The sequence below is a fragment of the Suillus clintonianus genome, assembly GCF_016758775.1.
Source record: "Suillus clintonianus strain FC179 chromosome Unknown DEU56scaffold_150, whole genome shotgun sequence".
In the NCBI taxonomy this organism is placed as follows: domain Eukaryota; kingdom Fungi; phylum Basidiomycota; class Agaricomycetes; order Boletales; family Suillaceae; genus Suillus; species Suillus clintonianus.
Window position 1 is genome coordinate 25,774 of NW_024539374.1, and position 20,818 is coordinate 46,591.

At 48.2% G+C, this 20,818-nt stretch overlaps 5 protein-coding genes across 5 annotated transcripts; 4 read left to right on the forward strand and 1 right to left on the reverse strand.

The window, feature by feature from the left end:
* Positions 1-6,203: 6,203 nt before the first annotated feature.
* Positions 6,204-8,956, forward strand: DEU56DRAFT_158195 (uncharacterized protein). Its single transcript, XM_041344817.1, has 13 exons — positions 6,204-6,755; positions 6,808-6,864; positions 6,923-7,004; positions 7,069-7,348; positions 7,396-7,420; positions 7,523-7,611; positions 7,664-7,747; positions 7,808-7,852; positions 7,903-7,923; positions 7,973-8,229; positions 8,280-8,465; positions 8,516-8,607; positions 8,663-8,956. Exons 1-13 carry the CDS (start codon positions 6,295-6,297, stop codon positions 8,862-8,864), a joined length of 1,881 nt encoding a protein of 626 aa, XP_041202043.1. The 5' UTR covers positions 6,204-6,294; the 3' UTR covers positions 8,865-8,956.
* Positions 8,957-9,977: 1,021 nt separating this feature from the next.
* On the forward strand, positions 9,978-11,569 carry DEU56DRAFT_158169 (uncharacterized protein). Its single transcript, XM_041344816.1, has 7 exons — positions 9,978-10,156; positions 10,204-10,427; positions 10,480-10,703; positions 10,756-10,993; positions 11,041-11,110; positions 11,168-11,211; positions 11,264-11,569. Exons 1-7 carry the CDS (start codon positions 10,070-10,072, stop codon positions 11,280-11,282), a joined length of 906 nt encoding a protein of 301 aa, XP_041202044.1. The 5' UTR covers positions 9,978-10,069; the 3' UTR covers positions 11,283-11,569.
* A 247-nt stretch (positions 11,570-11,816) lies between these two features.
* Positions 11,817-16,289, reverse strand: DEU56DRAFT_839003 (uncharacterized protein). Its single transcript, XM_041354899.1, has 19 exons — positions 16,082-16,289; positions 15,879-16,016; positions 15,676-15,819; positions 14,703-15,603; positions 14,117-14,529; positions 13,835-14,060; positions 13,712-13,789; positions 13,591-13,656; positions 13,464-13,539; positions 13,322-13,417; positions 13,172-13,240; positions 13,002-13,121; positions 12,885-12,947; positions 12,775-12,826; positions 12,654-12,724; positions 12,398-12,597; positions 12,156-12,270; positions 12,057-12,104; positions 11,817-12,006 (listed from the first exon to the last, which is right to left on the reverse strand). Exons 1-19 carry the CDS (start codon positions 16,189-16,191, stop codon positions 11,966-11,968), a joined length of 3,027 nt encoding a protein of 1,008 aa, XP_041202045.1. The 5' UTR covers positions 16,192-16,289; the 3' UTR covers positions 11,817-11,965.
* A 1,072-nt stretch (positions 16,290-17,361) lies between these two features.
* DEU56DRAFT_839006 (S-adenosyl-L-methionine-dependent methyltransferase) lies at positions 17,362-19,016 on the forward strand. Its single transcript, XM_041354900.1, has 7 exons — positions 17,362-17,566; positions 17,625-17,773; positions 17,822-17,955; positions 18,016-18,071; positions 18,128-18,249; positions 18,301-18,944; positions 18,994-19,016. The coding sequence occupies exons 1-6, from the start codon at positions 17,533-17,535 to the stop codon at positions 18,778-18,780; spliced, it is 975 nt and encodes a 324-aa protein (XP_041202046.1). The 5' UTR covers positions 17,362-17,532; the 3' UTR covers positions 18,781-18,944; positions 18,994-19,016.
* A 71-nt stretch (positions 19,017-19,087) lies between these two features.
* DEU56DRAFT_895610 (Metalloenzyme, LuxS/M16 peptidase-like protein) lies at positions 19,088-20,815 on the forward strand. The gene is made up of 5 exons (XM_041356392.1): positions 19,088-19,422; positions 19,475-19,596; positions 19,657-20,437; positions 20,497-20,574; positions 20,628-20,815. Exons 1-5 carry the CDS (start codon positions 19,237-19,239, stop codon positions 20,715-20,717), a joined length of 1,257 nt encoding a protein of 418 aa, XP_041202047.1. The 5' UTR covers positions 19,088-19,236; the 3' UTR covers positions 20,718-20,815.
* The last annotated feature ends 3 nt before the right edge of the window (positions 20,816-20,818 follow it).

The following is a 20,818-nucleotide window of genomic DNA, read 5'->3' on the forward strand; positions in this document are numbered from 1 at the left end:
AAATTGTCATCACCGTCGTCTCATGTGTGAAGATCCGTCATACGATCATGATAGACTTGTGTAGCTCCGTTATGGATATTAATGTGCTTGTGCCCTAGTGGTGTGCGTATAGTTTGGAGTCATTGAAATCATGACGAAGTACGCCATTTTCTTCCGCAAAATATATTGCTGCTCGGACAACCTGTTGTGGGAGAAACGATCGTGGTCGATCCTGTGCTAAGTCAGCATACTTAATACCACATACAGACTTTCTAAAATAAAATATGTAGAGATCTCCGTCCTTTGGAATGGATACAGCTACAATATCTCTAGCGTCCTGACGTCCATCATGTCATGAACAGAAGCAATGTCCTTAACCCGAGAAATGATATTATGATCCGACGCGATTCTCTTGTATTCCCCACCACGCTGGTGCGCTAGAAAAAGTGCACCAAAGGGCTGTCCGAGGTGAACCACCAACCTCAACGCTCGAGACTCGGAATCCATCAGACCATCTTCTCCAGAATTCCTGTTGAGTGACTCGTCTGACGGAGCCTCAAATTCAGACCACCCATCCACGCTCTGCGTACAGTCTGCAAAGTCAGGCAGCCCAAGGTCATACCGATCCCACGGACGGACGAGCAAGAATGTTTGCTGGGTGGGCCTTGCCGGCGAGAATTGAATCAGTCTGTCTTCGGTGGTGATGAGCAGGTCTTGAAGCCCGTTTGCTTTGATTTCATACGTGAAACATGTCTCCCTGTCTTGACGACGCCTCCGCTTGACCTCTGTGATGGGGAATGCAAGGCAAGGTAGATGCAGTCTGGAGGTCATGAAACGAGGAGCGCTGAGATTGTCAAGGAGAGTATAAAGTGATGAAGCCGACTCCACGGTCGTAGCATTTCGTAACGAGGAGACCAATGTCCGGATCTCATCTTCAGGTAAACGTGGCAGCGTGCAAGGCGGAGCTTTGTATGACGAAATGTCGGCTGGCAAACAGCTATTGAACACGGATGATTTTCCGACCCAGTCAAGGGCAGTGATGTCGCCCGAATGAGCTATTATCTCCTGTAAAAGCCGCCCCAGCGCGTTTTGCTTCTTTTCGCCATAGATTACAGGTAGGTGAACGCCGAAGATGCCAAACAATGAGTATGCAATATCCTCCTGCAACGTGGTGACACGCGCCGACGCCCATTGGAGTTTCTCTCGCGCGCCTCTCATCCCCGGTCGGAAGGCAACGAGGGCCCGGGCATTTATGCCTGTTGAATCCTCCAACTCGCGCATGATAGTGGCAGACTCCTTGTGGTTGGGAGAAAGGTCGTTGAGATATAAGGTCCAATCTTTTTGATAGAAGAGAACGACACTAGGAGCCAGGAATTCCTGAACGGTCCATCCTCGCGTGTTCCAAGTGCTATTTGCCAGTGCACCAGACTTCGACAAAGGCGGAACATCCGACAGGTACACGATCGTGAGAGATGAATAGCGATACCAGACAAACATGGAGTTGACTGATTCTTGGAGCTCAACATTGTTGTTCTGGTCAATGCAACATGTATCGCTCCACGCCCAGCGATACCCTGCATCACGGGAAATCTTGCAGAACGTCTGCAGCTTCACCATGGTTCCGACTGGATCCAAGTCGTACACGACTTTGTCCTGGACGTCGTGCAGCAATGGCTCCTTCCTCTCCCACCTATGTGATAACATGACCCAACCGAAGTATGTCGCCACCGCGTCTATAATGGGTTCCATGGGGAGGTACGGATGCACTATCAATGAAGACATAAGCTTCTTATACTCTGTGCTTTCCATGAAGGCATTTATTTGTGCCTCTCGATCGCATAAACACCCAGTGAAGGTGTTGAGTAGACGAAGTGGGGCATTTTCCAGCTGAGCATGGATGGCTCTTTGAATAGCATCGTCTACGTCAGACGGACTGACATACTGTAGACGCAGCTCTGGAAAAATAGTTCATTATTTTCTACTTGACGGATGGGTTTGTTGGCACTCACGTCGAATTCGAGCGTCTGGAGAATCACATATCTTGGCGAGCATGACTTTGAAGGCCTTTATTGCTTCATCGTAGCGGTGCATCCCATGAAGCACTGCATGCTTCCGTTCGTACCCAATATAAGACGAAGGGGTGAGTTCGATGACCTATATATTACCGGAATCACTATAATTGCAAATAAATCATGGATATCACCCGCACCTGTTCCGCGTCGTGAAGGGCTTCCGCATACAGGTTTGCTACCAAATTTGCCTTACTGCGGTGCGCAAAGAGGGAATAACATGAGGAATCCAGCCTGATCCCGGCTGAGTACAGATCAATAGCCCTGTCATAATTGTTTGCATAAAGCGCCTCGTCGCCCTTTACGATGCATCGTGATGTGCAGTCTTGCTTGAAGGCTAATCGATACCAGAATGAGCACTGATATTTAAGTTATCCAAACCCTTATAATACTTACTGCTAGACCATTCGAAACAGCTGTTCTTTACAGCCTCGTCAATCATGAGCATCATACATTGATGAGATTCAACCGCTTCAACCAATCTGTCCGCTCGGAGGAACGCACCGCACCGTCTTCTATTGGCGGTTTGCCATAAGGAATCCAGCTCCCAGCCGAAGAGCTATTCAGAGCAAATCATCAATTGGTGAAGGTGTTGTGGCTTCGTGGCGACGCACCACGGTGAATGTTTTCAACCTGGGTTCGAACAGTGTTCCGCGTAAGAACATGCCAGTGATAGTGGTGATACCAGTCGTGAATTGTTCGGCAGCTTTGCTGTACTGTCCGTCCTCGAAACAAATCATTCCCTGCTGCACGTGTAGATATGACTGTAAAATGCATCTCAGCACAAGACGCATATGGCCCGGCAAAAAGCTCACGTCGACGATGCTGCACGGAAGTGTGTCTAAATCTTGACAAGCGGTGGCTACATCTTGAACTTCCCGCATTGCTTCATTGCGGAGACTTGCATTAAAAAGCGCAATAGCCTAAGAACAAAGTTTTAGATCTCGTAATTGAATGTGAGAAACGGCGCCGAGGGTACCTTGATCAATCGTAAAAGATTGGTGGTCATGGGATCATTCTTCGAGAATGTGAAAGCAAGATTGAAAGCTTCCATGGCATCCCAAAGCTTCTCCTTGCCGCAGAGGGCAAGGGCCTTAGAAATGAAGCCCATTAATGAGGGCTGGATGGCAATAGACTATGTCACAAACAAGTTAGGTGGACCGTTAACAGAGCCATAATGAGCAGTAAATCTTACCTCAACTGCATCTTGAAGTGCATGGTCCCACTGCAAATTTCGCGCCCTTACAACTGAGCGATTGGCATAGGAGTTGTAATTGAGGTGATCGGCATTTATTTCTTGTGTCAACAGTTCTTCAGCAGTATGCAAGTCTCCGGTAATGCAAGCATTGCGAACCGCTGTGCTGATAGCGAGGATCTGCAAGAAGCATGCTTGCATTCCATGATGTGTACGCATTGAAGGAAAACAACTCACGTCGTGTTTTTTGTGACTACGAGAGGCTTCGTGCTTGTCCGGGAAATGATTGGGTATAATCTCGTGGGGCTCATTGTCGGTTTCGTGACCGTACGACTGTGATGGCGCAGAACAAAGTGAGTTATGAAAAGTAAAAATGATGGATAAGAGTGTACCTGGATGTCTCTGTGGGCAAGATCCTTCATATAGTATGATTAGGGAGAATTTTATTGCAGTAAGAAATTATTCACATTCATATATTGAGGTGCTAATGATGGCGGATTCTGGTAAAGATATTATTAGAGGCGCGATGTAAGAGAGGATGGAAATATACGCTTACAGTAGCTTTGGTAAGGAGCTTCTCAGAAATTGGTCTCTTTACTTTTTGTTGCTTCAGTGTGTTCTTGATAGACCAGATTCGAACTTTCCCGTCCGACCCTCCAGTGGCAAGCAGTCCTCCATTAGGCGATATTGCGACAGACTCAACTCCCGCAATGTGTTCGAGTGCATGTCCTATCTGCTGGTGTGACTGTGTGCTCCACAGCCGCACAGTCTTGTCGTCTGAAGCAGTGACAATGAAGTCATCAGAAGAAGATATGGCCAGCGAGTGGATGTAGCTAGTGTGACCAACACAAACTTGGCCAATTTTGTTTCCTTTAGAAGGGTTCCAGAACTTTACGGTTTTGTCGAAAGATGCGGAGACAAGTTGGTGGCCATCTGGCGACCATACAACACTTTTAACCCAATCTTCGTGAGCGTTGATCTTGAGCAGAAGCTCGGCGTTATCGGTGCGCCAAACCCGGATAGTGTGATCCCGTGATCCGGAGGCTAATTTTAGCCCATCTGGGCTGAATGCAACACTCAACACCCAATCATGATGACCTCGGAGTGTTGCGAGAACAGTGCTAGTCTCCGCATCCCATACAACAACCGTTGTATCACAGGACCCGCTGGCAAGTCTAGTACCGTCTGGGGAGAAGCAAACCGAATACACCGAGCCTGTATGCTTGACCAACCGACTCAATACCTTCTGCTTGCTCTTGACGTCCCAGATGATGATGGTGTTGTCATCTCCAGCGCTCGCAATTCGCATGTCGTCTGGCGATACGGCGACCGAGTTTACCCAGCCCTTGTGTCCCTCGAATGGCCCTTCTACCAATGTCCCTTTCAGCACGTCCAAAATTCGCAAGGTGCGATCGCATGAACCAGTGACGACTCGTCGACCGTCTTTGAAAAACGCGACTGCCCATATTGACTTTGTGTGTCCTCTCATCGTCCGCAATGGCGCCGGTCGCCCTCTCACAGTGAAATATGCTACCAAATCAACCAACATGTCGCGTTGGCCTAGACAGAGAGATGGACAGTCAGTAGCAGATGACGAGGAGTGTACTTCAGAAATTTAAGCGGTGTGTGTGAGTTACATCAAGGTTTCCTGCCTATTCATCCAATTCTTGTAACTACTTGTCCTGGATTCTTGGCCACGCTGCAGTGCCATAGCGTGGAAATGATTCGTTTCTACCCCACTGCCTCTGCGCATGCACAGCCAGACACTCCGATGCTGTATGTTCAATGTAATTTCATCACTGTGCGTGCACTAATAATATCGTTTTGTTCTGCAACCACAACTACTCTATTTGTCTTTCATTACCTCCAATAGGGGCCTGGACCGGGTTGGACAGTCATCCGATTTCAATAGTTGTCTACCAGCCGACATTTCCTACTACAAACTTCCACCATACCCGCTCCCATTTCTATCCAAAGACGAAATACAGATATCGGTCTCCACGCTGCGCCATACTGTGGCGATGGAGTCGGTTTTGAACCTGCATACCCGTCTTGATAAACCGCATTTGCCATGCATCGCATTTCTGGTCACAGAAGTCATGCGGAGACCTGGTCAAGAACAGGAGACACATTCCACGTATCAAACCAAGGCAAAAGGTCTTCATGATGCGCGACAGAACTACGGAAGACAGGCTGATTCAGTTCTCGCCGGAAAGGTCTATTCAGCAGACATTCTTGCTCATCCGTCCGTGGAATCATTATGATTTCGAGCTGCCGGACTTTGCAGACAAGACGCAGAGCATGGACGATTTTACTGAGCCTGGATCTCCGTCAGATGATCCGATTGGGACCATCGACCGTCTGGAGACGATGGGCCGGCTGATTCGCAGACTCATACGTCAATCGCTCGCCTTGGAAGCGTTTTAGTGCACTTTTGCTAGGGGGGCGGCGTGACAATGGGCCGGCTGATTCGCACTCTCATATACGAGAGTTGAAGTTGGTCGTTCGCCTTGGACAACCTTTTGCCGCACTTCTGCTAGCGCAGCAGCGGGGTGGAGAGTACAGGAGGATCGCGTCGGATCACAATATCATTGCACGAGTCGGGGACACGGCCTCCGTTGATGACATGATGGATGTCAGGACACTAGAGATACTGTAATGCATTCTTGTCGAAGCATCTCTGACGCATTTTCATTTATATCGTGACAGCGCCCGCATAACCCTAGGTGCCGCATTGTGCACCTATCATTTATACCGTATCGCATCGTATTAATCGTATTGTATCGTAGTATAATATCATTTAGTGTCTCACAACAAGCACTTGCATGTCTGGCAGGTCGATATCCATCCGTTCGTCCAGTCACTTGTGATATGGTGCGTCCTCGTTTGTAGTTCCGCATGTTGATACGGAATCCGGATGCATTGCCTTGCCTCGCGACGGATTTGGACAAACTTCCGCACCAACTTGACTATTCCGAATCGAGTCCTGAAGCGCTCAACTTGAAGCTTGAACGTTAACTGGTAGCAAACGAGTCACGACGACGACGAAACATGCTGAGCACGAGGCTAATTCGAAAGCTCTTGAAACGTCTTTGGCAGATATTGGCAACGCTCACAACTTCATCTGCCCAGCGACTGCGCATTCTCATGGCTTGCTTGCGGCGCTTTGTCGCCAAGGTTCATGTTTTACTTGGACACATTACTGACTCAAAGTCCTCTACTGCAGACTCATATTGTGCTGGGGCTTCCAGTGCACGATATCCACAGGCCACCTTGCCATTACCAATAACTTCCGGTCACGGTGGTGCAGCAAACGGCACTCAAGATGCGACATCATCTTCAACTCCGTTCGCCATGCCTGTTCCATGCATTCCCCAGCAAAATGTTTCACCTTACACGTCTTCGCCCGCACGAATTAGTAATGCAATTCCTTCCAATGCTGCTCGCACCACTCCCCATTTTGAGCCATTCGCTGCGAACGATGTTTTGCGATACGATAAACATCCTCATGCGTATGTGCAGCACCCTCTTGATAGTATATAGTCTTGAGGAATCATTCTTCAGAGATAAATCTAGCAAGTGTGACCGAATTCCGGAACTCATGAGATGCTTCCCTAACAAGTGAGTGTTACATCAGACAGGCAATATTTCAATGGGATGACACATCATGCACTGACAGATCATGTCCATGGTTGAACGGTGATGATTGGCAGTTATGCATACACCCTGAAGGCGCGCTGTATTTGTACAATGAGAATCAAGTAAGAATTCGATCATGAAGGACATAGATGGTTCATGGGCCCACTGAACATATTGTCTTCTTAGAAAACGTTCACCGAAGCAATCATGGACCAAACTACGTTCCAGTTGCTCGCTGGATGTGTGAACGATTTGTACAACCTGGCACACGCAAAATCAGCGATCTCCCAAACCAGCGATATCGAGCTCGTCGTGCAATTATGGCCGGCTGAAGGCGGCGAACAAGCATTCTGTCAATATTACTTCGCCGACCACGCAGCTAGAACGCTCTTTTGGCTGCACGATCACGAACAAGCGGCAAAGATATTTAGCGGGCTCCGAGGCGTCCATGATCCGAGTCACATTCGTGCGTTATACTGAACTTTAATCACGCTTTTAAAAACTGAGAAGCAGGATATGCCTTGGAGTCCGAATACTGGTTTGTCACTTGCAATTGTGTGAGTTTCAGTCACTTCTCACATCATTTTGATCCCAATGTGCTTCCAGATCCTGTATGACCCTCAACGCCTGAGACGAGCAGGACGCACTGCGAACGCTACCCGAACCACCAGATGGATCGAGTCAAGCTTCTCAAAGAACTGAGGGAGAATGTCATGTATGCGAGTGCAGGTAATTATCGCCTGCCATTAACCCCCGATTGTTTTTGAAAATGGTATTCTAGAAATTCTCACTTCGGACATGTCGTTGTCGCCTTTTGATGCCGATGAACTCTTCAAAATCCTGGAGCTGATCAACCATCTTCAAGGTGCGAAAGTTTCCTTCGAACCGTTTACATTGAAGCGTTTAAACTATTATACATCTCTAGAGAACGCCGAGGGAAATGATTTCCCTCATTCTAAATGCATCATTGGTAAGCAAAGCACATACGCATACTTCAATCTCGCCTGAAGTTATCGATAGCGAGGTTCATGCACTACTTTTGTATGGTCTTCATTTTAGTGTCGGGTCAGGTTGCTCATTCGTTCTGAAGATATAACCAAGTATTTTAACTTCTGTGGCCTACCTTACGCTCGTCTCGATGCTGATAGATCCGTGTATGAGGAGGATACTAGTTTTCATCCACTGATCAGCACGCTTTCTCTACTTTTCGAGGCTATGCTTTTTTGGGCACCGCAAGCGCACTTGAAAGATATTCGAAGGGTGTGGGTTGATGAGTGCATCAACACGCCCCGGTGGAAAGACTTCAACAGAAATCTCATGACGGAATGGAGTGGGATCACCATTTATGTGCGTATCATCAAATCACCCATTCCGCTCTATAATTTGGTTCCTACCAGTCAACCGTCATGTTAGCCGTAGACGTGAGTTTCCTCGCAGTGCCGAACGTGAACATCAGCCAATCACAGTCGATCGGGATCATTGCCACATATCTCTCGATCATCTTCATCACTGGCTCCTTGGTCGCCTCAGTCCTGCTAGCGCGTCAGAACCAGAGATATGGTTTCGAATCTGCAGATAAAGCGGCAAGTCGTCGTCCTTGCGTCCTCTTTGCAACGCTAACTAGTCTACTTAGGCCGAATTTCTATCAAATTTGACAGGCACGTTTTTTGGAGTAAAAGCCCTCGCCACAGTTCACAGTCTCCCTTATGCAATGCTTATGTGGGGGTACGTGGATCAATATTCTCTAGCCAGTACAATTGATTAACATGCCATTCGCTAGAATGATCTACTTTGCAATTGGCCTTCTGTACAACGTGTTCAAGTCTACGACGACAGCCATGCTGGCATCGGTTGTCAGCGGGTCCGTGGTCATCACCATGTTCATATTGTGGTTCATCTGGGCAGCGAGAGAGATTCATATTTTCAAGCGACTGGCTAAGCTTGTTCTTTCTTCTCTACCAGGGAGAGATATCCAACCTTAGCGGGAATTTTGATTGTGTCGACCGTTCAATAGCATTGGCAGGAGCTTTATATCAATCGAGTCTTCTTCAGTAAGAGGGGCAGATAACATATTATGCCTAAATTGATGTTACTCCCCCGCAATGGCTCACGCACAACGTCCTAAATGTACACTTCAACCGCTTGATGCGTAAGCTAAGCCTTTAGCACTGCGTTCTGATGGTATATTTATATACACTCTTCGATGTAAGTCCCGAGTCTGACTTTTCTCATCTACGTTATCCCACTAATATGATATGGATCAACGGGTCCATATATATGCGGTGGTCTCGGCAGGGATATGTGGGTGTGCACCGTGTGTGGCAGGCCGCAGCTGTAGTGGGCTGTATCTTCAAGTTCTATCGACGGGGAGTCTATCACCGTGGTATATATCAGCAGAATCCTATACCTACGCACCGCCTGCACACAGCAATATAGGGTGACGCACAACAGCTATCCTGTGCACAGTGAACGATATTCTGATGAAGGGACGTACAGGATGTTTGTAAAGCTTCTTGGTTGCTTGTACCCAAGGAAAATTATACTGGTCCAAATTTGACCTGAGTCTTCCGAAGCAATGACTCTCGGAAGCCTAGTCTCCTAAGGACTGATCAGAAATATCTGTGGAATGTCAGCTAGGTTCAGGGCACGTTCAACAGAATCCGGAGTTTTCCCTGGACCTGATGATGCCGGCAACTTGTCCCAGATCCAAACATGCCATATATATCCCTTCTCATCCGATACAATGCTATGTTTCTGTGCGACGTGCTACTGGTTTGGTCATTAAGCGTATGCCAGTGCAGTGTGCAGATTCTCTGAGCAACTTTCTTTCGAGCTTGAATGTCGTTCTGGGTGTTTTGATCGAGATCCCGTTCATGAAGCCGTGTTCGAACTCTACTGCAACGTCCAGACTCCACGGCAATTCGAAATGAGACCGTTTGGATGCACGGACAACTGCTTATGGAAACCACGAGGATACAGCATCGCACTGCCTTCTTCCGCATGTTCTTGCCATGCCATGGCAGCCAGCGTCTGCCTCATAGTAACTTTGGTTTGCGTCCCGTAAAGCCCTGGTGATCCGAGCCTTCGAGATCATTCGTTGATCATATCTTAGCGCCAGTCAAAGGGTATATAAGGCCCATTCTACTTGCGGACCCCCCAGATCTCCTGGTCTCCCAACGTTGTTACGATGAAGTATGCGTCACGAAAGTTCATCGACCTCATCCAGGGCGCCACATCCAAGTGGGCCAACTGGGATCCACCAAAAGAAATTGCAGTATGTGAAAAAGCCTACTTGTTTTCAATTGATCTGACAAAAAGCAGGTAGGCGACTATGGAATGATCATGAATGAAACCGGAGAATTCGATTGGGAAGGAAACATATACAGTGCACATTTCCAGGAGAAGCTTAAATCGTCCAAATACAAATTCGACATCGACCTGACGGATGAGGCGCTACGCCCCAAAGAACAGGAAACAGGGGACGATAGATTCATCGTCAAATCGTGGGGTGTCACTACCAAGGAAGCCAATGTATCTTCTGACGTGTGGGTGGTACAATTTACAGTGTTTAGCTCATGTATCTCAACTGTGTTGCAGCAACGTGCCGGGCGCAGTGAAAATCCTCCTCAAAGTCGATATGCACTTCGATGGTGACAAACCAGCAGCTGTGCTGGTCATGCACAAGCCAAGACACAGCTGCCTTCCTCATGACGAGCGCATCATCAGGCTGCTCAAGGCCATGCCTGATATCCTCAAAGGGAAGTACATCGTCACCGAAGTGGTATCTTGCCAAGCATATATGATGCACCTGTCTGAACAGAGTAAGTCTGGCATGTGCAAATTCAACTTCTGCTCTGTTCACACTTGGCGTAGAAGTAGACAATTTTTCTGTGACACTCCAAGCCACCGGGCCTGTTACGCCACTTGTCAGTGCTGGAGGAGGAGCCGGGTTCACCTGGTCTTCAGAAGCTGCCTATGGTCTTTCCCGTCAAGGAAGCGACTCGACTGCAAAATACGTACCCCTGTATAGGCTGAAAAAGCCTCGTGCCAAGTTCTGGGAGTGGCCTTTTGGTCATCGCGGAAATGAGAAAAGTGACGATGTGATCGACAGGTGAGTTAAAATCGTATCGTGGTTCGGCAGTGTTGTAACCTCTACAGGTGGGAGGATGTCGACCCACCTTGGGATCCCCTCGACGATGAGGGCGAAGAAGACGAAATCTACGATGCAGTACGCTGTCAGTTTTGTTTCTATTAGAACCTGACTTGATCCGTCTCTCTCCAACAGGAGATGCATGGTGACTTCGGCGTTTTCAATGATGGTTATCCTGAGTAAGTGCTGCTCCTGCGTCAACCTTGTACATGTCTTGAGCACTTCTCACAGTGACCATGATGATGATTGATGAGTTGCAATCACTCACGAATGGTGTTACTGCTATTCCACTCGAGTTCAGGTGTTTCCCAAAGGCCAAATCGTGCCACTTTGTACACAGACGATCGACATCTGTGAAAGAGTATCAACACAATAATCTACATGGACAATGTGTCATTTCTCCTCAATTTGAACGTTATACATCTCTGCCGATCGCCTTGTACATGGGTATGCTGTAATATGTCGCCGGACAGTGCGCATGGTATCGCAATCTTAGGGACCTCAACGTTAACATGCGTGTCTTGCCGCGACGGCGTGACACATGAGATTCAGCTGTGATCGAATGAATAATACACTTTGAGGTTTCATTTCGTACCCACATCTTGGGAGCGTCACCCTTGAACTCCTGAGGGACAGACTAGGAAATTCAAATAGAAGTCGATTTTATGCAAAGTTAGAGGTGTACACATGGGCGATGAACATATTGATGATGAGCATGTAATTGCTTGGCCACAAGCTGCGCGTAGCCCTGGACAGCATGTGCATCATAGCTCTACCGTTCTCGGCACGATTTCGGTCAAATTCCTCCTCATTTCTCACTCATGTTGGTACAGTTATGCATTCAACATGTCCTGAACACGACCATTGAATGATTAATAACATCTTATGTTTACAACAGATCCAAATGAAGTTCATTAGCTCAACTGCACCACCTCAACCCCGTACACGTTCATGAGGCTCTTGCCATGGTACCCCTATGTCATCGTTTGCCATCAGTACGATAACCGCATGAGCTGACTCTTACCTAGAATCTTGAATATTTCCTCTTCCGTCTCGGATGCAACAATGTTACCTTGAAAGGTGATGAGGATGAAGTAAATTTGGCTCCAGCTGGGGGACACACCTGCGGAAACCTTGACACGTCTATCCCGGGGATCTCGAACCACGCCTGCATACAGACCGCGTTGGTTGAGAGAATACCCAAGGACGTTCGCCTTCATTCGCATGGCCCGATTGAACTGTAGTCGCATATATGTCTGAATCATTTTGTCACACAGAAGCTGTTCAAACATGCTTACGATATCGTCACCCTGTATATACATGGTCACACCACAACAATGGAGCACATACAGATGAGCTACTTACCGTGTAGTAAAGGAGAGCTGCTCCTCTATTCTCCCAAGGAACACATAAGATATCAATGCGCCGACGCTTTGAATCCGGTTCGGGAAGTTTGCACAACCCACGATAACATAATTCAAGGGCGGAAAAATCATCAGGCAAAGCCAAATCCTCTGTCAGGATCCCCGCAGCGTGCAGACGAGCAAGCAGCTCCGGAAGAAGACCTAAAAAACGCTCCTGGTAAAATGGTATCAAGTCATGAGAAGGCACAAGCGTTCACCTGCATGTGTCATCCCATCTGAGGTTGGTCGAGTCACTAGGACATCAATGTCGCCACAAGTAACTTTGCCCCTGTCGAAGAACATGAGGGTATGACAAATAAAAGCAAATCACCCGCAGACCTTCTGAAGCTACCCATGATATTAATGTAAAGGTGCTCGTCGAGCTCGAGAGCTGTTCGTGTCATGCCAAGGTCAATAAGTCGTGAATGATTTGTAAAATAAGACTTTACCAATGGGTTTAATCAAGTTGAAGATCTTCTCTGCTTCACTGCGTGGCATTCTATCATTGATATCTGGCAAAAAAAACCAATCAAATAAGCCGATACGAGTGGACATGAAGGGCGAACCATCATAGAATCGTAAACCGATTTCCTGCACGTGAGATAACTTGATAGCACCCTTCCGAACTCGGACATCATCGAGAGTCCGACATCCGTTATTGTACCACATAGAAGCTATTTGTCGGCCTACGCCAAAGGATCAGAAGGTTGACAAACGGGAGCGCCACCTTCCATACCGACTCCATATATTCCCTGAAATAAATTAATGGCTTCGACATCATCCGTTTTTTTCGTAGCCGATGCGTCTCAAATCGCCGGTTTCGATAATTTCCATAATCTAGCAACATACGTGTTATGAGAGCATAACGTTAATGTGCGTCACTGACACACCTTCCGGGCGGTCTTCTCACCGACGCCGTTAATTGACCGAGCCTCATTGAATGATTTGATTTTCTTGGGATAATTGCGCAAGGCACGAATACCTACTAGAGTCAGCAATGATGGTTCCGATGTATGGATATTGCGCACATTTCGAGTAGCTGTACACTCGCCAACGATCTTCATCGCCTAATTTTGCCTTGTGTAACTCCATAAGTTCTTCCAACTGATCGCGTGCTCTATCAGCTGCAGATAACGTTCAAATGCACATGCGAACCTTATCAATGATATCTTGATTTGCGCATTCGCGCTGCTGAGGTTCCTTACGGTCGCATGTGAAACCCTTCAGGCACCCAGCATTCGAGGTTAGCTCCAAGATTTCGAAGATAGCCACTCACGCGCCGAGGAACCTGTGCTGGTTTCAAAAACTCTTCTTCATCATCGCTTTCGTCTGACTCGCTCTGTCCAAGACCTCTCTGAAAAGGATTGAGTAAAAAAAATTGTTTGACATGATTACTCACATCTTGATCTCGGTCTGCCTTGGCCTTCTCGTAAAACTCTGCAAGAGGATCTTCTGCGTTAGACTGTGGCTTGTGGAAGTGGTTGCTTTGGTTATTATTATGATGGGCTGTGTTGGAAGCTTTTCCCGTGGGAACGAAGGTCAGGGGTGCAGGAGGAAGAATGACTAGCTTGGGCGCTGGGCCCTGTTGATTTTTGATTTGATGATCTTCATCTTCAGTGAAGGAGCTAAAAAATATGAACGTATAAACACATGGTTGAAGGGGAACTGAGAATGGACGTACGAAATGCGACTGAAATCCCCAGCAAGATCGTTCGTAGAGGCGCTCACTTCACCTTTTGCTTGAGCCAATTTCCCCTGTCCTCTCTTCTGCCAGCTTCTACCGGCATCGATGCGTTGAGGGAATGCCGCATGTAAAAACTCATAATCGAGAAGACTTTCATCATCATCTGTAGCCTTAGCCTTGCCTTTCGTAATAGTGTGTGCTTCCTCGTCGCGTTTGACCTTGTAGTGGCCAGAACGACCATACCCGGATATCACCCAACTCCAAGTAACAGTTGGGATATGGTCAGGGATCTCTTTCAATGATTTAAGCCCGAGGGCTTTCAGTGTCGGGCGAGTTGTCGCATCTGTCACGATGTGAGTCACGGTGCTAGGATCGTATGATGGCACCAAAGTGCCACCATGTTTGATGATCTGAAATCTTAATGTTAGACACGTACCGCTCAACGACATTGAATAAAGGATGACGATCAGCACGTGGATGTTCCGTAATGTATGTCAGCATTAAAGGCGGAGATGAAGGTGCGTAAAAAAGTAGATCGCGAAAATATTGCCTGGATAGGGAAAGTAAAATATGGGAAACTTACATAGTCCATGCGACCGCGCGTCTGGACGCTGGCATACTGCATGTCCCCACCGACATACAAAATTTTCTTGCCCTTGAGGTAATCGGTCTTGCGCTTCTTTGCCAAGTCAAGATTCAATTGCAACTTCTGTGCATATTCGAGAGGCGTGACGAGCGCTGGTTTTTCTTTGGTTTTCTTGCCTTTGTTTTGCTTTGAAATATCGGCCTTATTCCTTGAGCTGCTTACAGTCTTCCGGACCTTTGAAGGTTTGACTACTGTCGCTCTAGTTGATGATGCGATGCCTTCTGTATCTGATGACAATGAAACCGAGGTACTCGAGCGGCGTGATGCTCCAAGAGGAGAATTTCTGGGGCTCGTGATATTGCTGGTACTCATGGCTGAGAGTTCTAGTAGCTCTGATTGTGGACTGGGTATGCCAGGTTCTGGCGCGAAGGACTGTAACCTCTCGTTCTCAGTGGATGCTCCTTCATCATGTTCCGAACATGGCATGCGCGCTTCCGGACTGCTGCCATTTGTGGGCTTTTGATTGATGGCATCACGAGCTACCGACTTAGTAACTCTTGACTTGCGGGCCCTTGCAGTGGAGTGGTGGGGTATGGGTCTCGCCGGCGGCAAATCATGATCTTTGGTATCTCCATTGCCTTCGTGGTGAACCGTTGGCTTCGTGATGTGAGATACAGATCCAACTACTGGCAACTTAGCTGCCCCGTGTTCATCAGAGCTTGATTCATCGTTGTGGCTCTGTATTCGCGAAGTAGACGAGGGATCGACCGGCGCGCAGTTAGTATGTGGGCCAAGAGAAGACGACGTAGTTTCGATTGGGTTATCACCCCTTTGGTGGGCTGCAAGTTGGGGAGTTCGGTTGGCGCCTTTGCTCCGTGATTTATTTGAAGCTATAGCACTGTGTTTACATGGGTTAGTTGAGGGACAATCAGACTAATTCTAAATTGAGATAAGGGTCAACGCGACGTACTTTGCGGCATGTTCAGCATTGTCACGACGTGAGAAAACAGAAGGTTGAACGGCTACTCCTGAAGTGGTCACGTTGGGAATCTCGTATAGCCTTGGTTTCTTCCCCTGGGCTGGATGTTCGGGTTCTGCTGACTTGCGCTTCAATCTGTAGAATGGATGAACTTATATTTGTAAGAGTTACGTGAGAAGGTAAATGAGACACACTGCCTGGTCAATTCTTTGTCAGATATCTGCTGTTCTGGGGTGATCTCTTCCATGTCAAAAGTGAGAAATGGTCCAGAGCGCGCATCAACTTTGCGCGGGTGACCTTGAGCGTCGATAACGCGATTGATAACATGACTTCTGTAATTATCCACCTCAGGGAACTTCCAAAAGGGAGCCAACTGAGTGACGCGTGACTGGCGTACCTGTTCCTATGAAAATCTTCCAGTCGTGCCCGAACGTATTCATCCACATCCTCATCAGGAAGGTTCATGCGCTGTTCTTGCTCAGCGAAAAATGAATTGATGTCATCCATAGTGAATTCTGATAGTGATGATATGGTGGGATGGAAGGTAACGCGTGACAGAAGGGAAAGGGCAACAAGTGCGCTACCAATGCGGACAGGTGTGGACGTTCCTACGCGTCTTTTATAGGAGGCACGTCCACACACACATGGACTTGCACGTGACCGGTTTCTCGCGTCGCGGGGATGATTCTGAGGAAGTAAATCAAAAATCAGCAACTTTCTCCCGAAACATAACAACATTAAGGCGATAATTCACCGCCCTGGCTACTGTTCCTGTTGGAAGATTTGCAGGAGTCTTCAAGAAAGATTGCGCGCAAAAAGCGGCATATAACGTGAACCACTTGCTGGCAGGTGTGCTGTATGCTGCAATGAGGCAACTCGGGGAGGTGGCAAATCCCACGAACTAAATCATCCCTGCGGGGGGTGCTCACGGTCAGTAGCATTTAACTTGCCAGAAGAATGTTGTGACTCACCAAAAGATGATTTGTTGTAATGACCGTAGGATAAAAAACCGTGTCATCAACATATCCCCAGGGCATGAACGCCGAGGAAGCTGAATCCGGGTGAATTCGCTTCCCATGCGGCGCTAAAGTAACCCTGGGCATCGATTTGAACGACGCTAGACTTGCCAAAAAATAGGCCAAGGAAGTAGGCGCCGTCCACTAATGGGGCAGCTTTTTTTACACAGATCTGAGAAGCGTATCATTGACTTGCTCAATGGTAGCTATTCAGTAATGAAAGCCTAGTCCGACACGGGCCTAGGGCGCCTTTGTTGTGCCCGTATCAGTTGCAATTGAAGATCTACTCCGAAGATGGTATTTATTCCTGTCAGTTCCTTGTCATTTTGCTGTTGTAATGGTCAGCTGAGGCGATTCAGCCTATCACGTAACTGTTGTCGTCTTTTCCTCTCTCGAAAATTGCCATCTTTCCTCAGCTGGTACTTATCATCATCTATGCCGCTCTTCGGTCTTTTGCCTTCCTCTCTCGAGCGACCGTGCCTGCGTGGCCTTTCTACTCCCCATCAACCGGCCAACCTTCTTTTCCCTTCCTGGCAGCCGCTGACTTCAACCTGAGTTCAACCCACCGAACAACTCGCAAATACAGCTTTTGACACTCCTCTTTTACCGACGCTGACACGTTGTTATTGTGGATCATTCCCATCTCAACTGAACTCAATAGGTCCGCTTGTTTTTGACCTCGTGTTTAGCCTTCTACCCTGTTTCGCTGAGTTACTATCGGTATAAAACTCAGGAATTGCGGCGGCGTCCCATTTCGGCGTCTTGCCAACAACTATCACATCAAATCAAGTTGTCGCGCAGTCGTCTTTTCATCGCTGCGCCACTCCGTTTCATGACTTTCGAGTATACTGAGAATATGCCACACGGTCAGTCCAACGTTAATACCTCAGGTGGCATTTTCTCACTTATTCCTTCGCTGTGCAGATGAAGACGATGCGTCTGACGCGTCGTCAGACGTGACTGAACTTGAAGAATACGACTTTCCGGACCACTTTTTCGAGAGGGACGGAAGGCTCTTCCATTCTCATGGTAGCTTGCCGTATCCATTGCCTGTCGACGGGCCGGAGCAAGCAGTAGGTGAAGTGTAATCCATACAATTAAAATCGCTCACTTTTCATTAGAGATTGAATAATCTTCACGAAATCTTGCTCCAAACCGTCGAATTCCACTACCTTGGTCCTGTGACTGAGGTACTTAGCGATGTTCGCGGCAGGCAAAAACGTGTCCTCGATCTTTGCACGGGGACAGGCCGCTGGTGCGCGATTCATTTATCAACTTTCGATCTGTTGCTTCTCTTACGCTAACCTTTTTGCAGGCCAATGGATATGGCGAAATTATTTCCCCGTGTCAAGATCTATGGCCTTGATATCGGTGAGCTTGCTTATGCCCGCGTAAGATGAATAGTTTCAAATTAACCCTTCGCGCAGTTCCGATTGCCACTAGACGCCCCGAGCGTCATGTGCAATTCGAGATTCACGATATCACCGAGCGTTTCAGGTGGAACAATGGAGCCATGGACTTTGTTCATGCGCGTAATATCGATCTAGCTGTACGTTGTTCATTGATTACCACATTGCTTTTATTCATGAGTGATGAATAGGTTACCGATTACCCCGAACTCCTCCAAGAAGTTGCTCGGTTGCTCCGTCCCGGAGGTCTCTTCTTTTCAGGCGAGATTGGGCGCTACATCGACTTTGCCCACGGGTTTTCCGTTGACCTTGCGCCTCATGCGCGAAGCTTTTTCAAGGTGGTCAACGACTCTCTTGCGCTCCGCCACTTGGTCCCCCTTTCCGACAGGATCCCTAGCTTCATTCAGCTGTCTCGCAAGTTCACTATACCAACTATCCAGACGTTCCATATCCCCATTGGTGATTGGCACCCGGACCCGGTTATGAAGCGTGTCGGGAAGATGTACTTGATCGCGTTGAAGGATTACGCTGACAGTCTCAAGCCCATGCTCCGTGAGGCAGGAATGACCCAGCACGCGATTAGTGTTCTTGTCGCTGGGTTCATTGGGGACATAGAGCACGTCCGCGGCCTGGTCGGTGTGTATCACACCGCGTGGGCGAGAAAGTTGTAGAGGGATCTTGAGTGTTTTCTAAATGTTGTCTTGTGCTTTTTTGTGCCTGTGAATTCTGTCTTGTGCTTTTTTGTGCCTGTGAATGCTGTCTTGTGCTTTCTTGTGACTGTTGTCTTCAAGTGCTTTCTGGTGGCTGCTTTCTTGGTTGCCCTCCCGGCTGCTTTCCTGTTTGTTGTGCTTTGAATGTCGAGCGTGCTCGTGCTTTCCTACGTACCTGTTGTCGAACGCTTTCTTAGGTTGTTATGCAATGTGATGTGTTTGTGATTTTCAATTGTTGTGCAATGTGCACCAAGTTCACAAAGTTTACCTCTGACGAACCTAAAGACCTTCCGATTTTGGTGCGGACATAGCGAAATTTCGGACAAATACGGAATCTAGCGTTTGACGAGCCAACTCCGCTCTGCAACTTGAGTCCAAAGTTATCCGCTCCGTCCAAAGCTCACTCATTCTCTACAAATGCTTGCAAGAAGAGCGTCGGCCTTCGCGCGCAGCTTCGCCACTGTCGTCGACAATGCCGGGGTCAAGGTCGCAGCCGTCGACAATGGCCAAGCCACAACCGCTGTCACCTTCCTTGTCAAGGCTGGCAGCCGATACGAGCCTAAACCTGGTGTCGCGCATACGCTGAAAAACTTTGCTTTCAAGGTGCGTGCTATGTCCCCCTTCTGAATACGCGCTCTGAAGTAGCTCCTCGCAGAGCACAGCCAAAAGGTCCGCATTGGGCACGGTCAGAGAGAGCGAGTTGTACGGCGGCGTCCTCTCTGCAAGTCTGTCCCGCGAATACTTGGCACTCACTTCTGAGTTCCTGCGCGGTGATGAGTCCGTTCCCTTATACACAATTTTTATGCGCCGATTCTGACATGACTGTGATATTAACAGGTCATTCTTCGTCGATCTCATCTCATCTTTCCTCACGTCTGGCAAGTACCAGCGACATGAGTTCCAGGAGTACGTCCTCCCGGTGGTCGAAGCCGAGAGTACCGCTGCCTCGCAAAACCCTGCAACACACGCACTCGAACTCGCACATTCGCTCGCATTCCGTTCTGGTCTCGGCTCCTCCCTCTTTGCGTCCCCACACAGTCATGTCTCCCTCGATGATGTCAAGGAATTTGCTGCTCGTGCATTCAGCAAGGGCAACATCGCTGTTTTGGGTACCGGCATCGATTCAGCTGCGCTTACACAGTTGGTCGAGAAAGCGCTTGCAGGCGCATCTGTGGGCGATATGGTTGTGGAGAAACCATCGACATACTTTGGTGGTGAGACGCGAGTGGAGTCGCATGGAGGTCCTGAAACCGTGTTCATTGGCTTTGGCGCTGCTGGCCCTGCGGACCCTGCACTAGCCATTCTTTCTGCGCACCTCTCGCCTCAGCCATCCGTCAAGTGGTCGCAGGGCCTCTCGCCTATTTCTGCTGCCATTCCGCAGGGGACATCAGTGCAAACTGTTCTTATGCCTTATTCGGATGCAACACTTTTCGGTCTGCTTATTCAAGGCTCGAGCGCCGAAGGTGTGAAAGAGGCTGCCAAGGTTGCTACTAAGGCGCTGAAGGAGTCGACGGGCCTCAAGGGTGACGCACTTAAAACGGCTGTGGCCAAAGCCAAGTTCGCTGCTGCGAGCTCTCTAGATAGTCGTGATGGGATTTTTGGCGCTCTTAGCACCAAGGTGCGTCCCTAATATTTGGTGGTGGTGTTAAATTTCTAAGGGCGTCGTTGTGATTACAGGTCTTTGCAAACTCGAACCCTTCGATTGAAGCGACGCTAGCGTCGATAGACAAGGTTGATGCTGCTGTATTCTCGAAGGTGTGTACTTTCTTTTTTTGTTCTGTACGGAGGATGTTGAGCCACGTATCTAGTCTATCACTGCGATCACGAAAGCGAAGCCCACGTTTGTTGCTATTGGGAGCGTGCAGGCATTACCTTTCGCCGATGAAGTTGGCCTTTGAACTAGATGATACTATTGATAGACCATCGCTTTACATTATGTGCTAGCGAAAAATATCCTTTACTTTGCATTTGGATATGATGCCGGTTTTCCGCGAAAGTT

Coding starts and splice junctions, on each gene's coding strand:
- DEU56DRAFT_158195 (XM_041344817.1), top strand. CDS start 6,295: ATGCTGAGCACGAGGCTAATTCGAAAGCTCTTGAAACGTCTTTGGCAG. Junction 7,005..7,068: donor ATTTGTACAATGAGAATCAA/GTAAGAATTCGA, acceptor TTGTCTTCTTAG/AAAACGTTCACCGAAGCAAT. Junction 7,421..7,522: donor GCCTTGGAGTCCGAATACTG/GTTTGTCACTTG, acceptor TGAGACGAGCAG/GACGCACTGCGAACGCTACC.
- DEU56DRAFT_158169 (XM_041344816.1), top strand. CDS start 10,070: ATGAAGTATGCGTCACGAAAGTTCATCGACCTCATCCAGGGCGCCACA. Junction 10,428..10,479: donor GCCAATGTATCTTCTGACGT/GTGGGTGGTACA, acceptor ACTGTGTTGCAG/CAACGTGCCGGGCGCAGTGA. Junction 10,704..10,755: donor GATGCACCTGTCTGAACAGA/GTAAGTCTGGCA, acceptor CACTTGGCGTAG/AAGTAGACAATTTTTCTGTG.
- DEU56DRAFT_839003 (XM_041354899.1), bottom strand. CDS start 16,191: ATGGATGACATCAATTCATTTTTCGCTGAGCAAGAACAGCGCATGAAC. Junction 13,418..13,463: donor AGTGTACAGCTACTCGAAAT/GTGCGCAATATC, acceptor TGACTCTAGTAG/GTATTCGTGCCTTGCGCAAT. Junction 12,271..12,397: donor CAGCTCTCCTTTACTACACG/GTAAGTAGCTCA, acceptor ATGCGACTACAG/TTCAATCGGGCCATGCGAAT.
- DEU56DRAFT_839006 (XM_041354900.1), top strand. CDS start 17,533: ATGACTTTCGAGTATACTGAGAATATGCCACACG. Junction 17,567..17,624: donor TACTGAGAATATGCCACACG/GTCAGTCCAACG, acceptor TTCGCTGTGCAG/ATGAAGACGATGCGTCTGAC. Junction 18,072..18,127: donor GATCTATGGCCTTGATATCG/GTGAGCTTGCTT, acceptor CCCTTCGCGCAG/TTCCGATTGCCACTAGACGC.
- DEU56DRAFT_895610 (XM_041356392.1), top strand. CDS start 19,237: ATGCTTGCAAGAAGAGCGTCGGCCTTCGCGCGCAGCTTCGCCACTGTC. Junction 20,438..20,496: donor TTGGCGCTCTTAGCACCAAG/GTGCGTCCCTAA, acceptor TTGTGATTACAG/GTCTTTGCAAACTCGAACCC. Junction 20,575..20,627: donor ATGCTGCTGTATTCTCGAAG/GTGTGTACTTTC, acceptor CCACGTATCTAG/TCTATCACTGCGATCACGAA.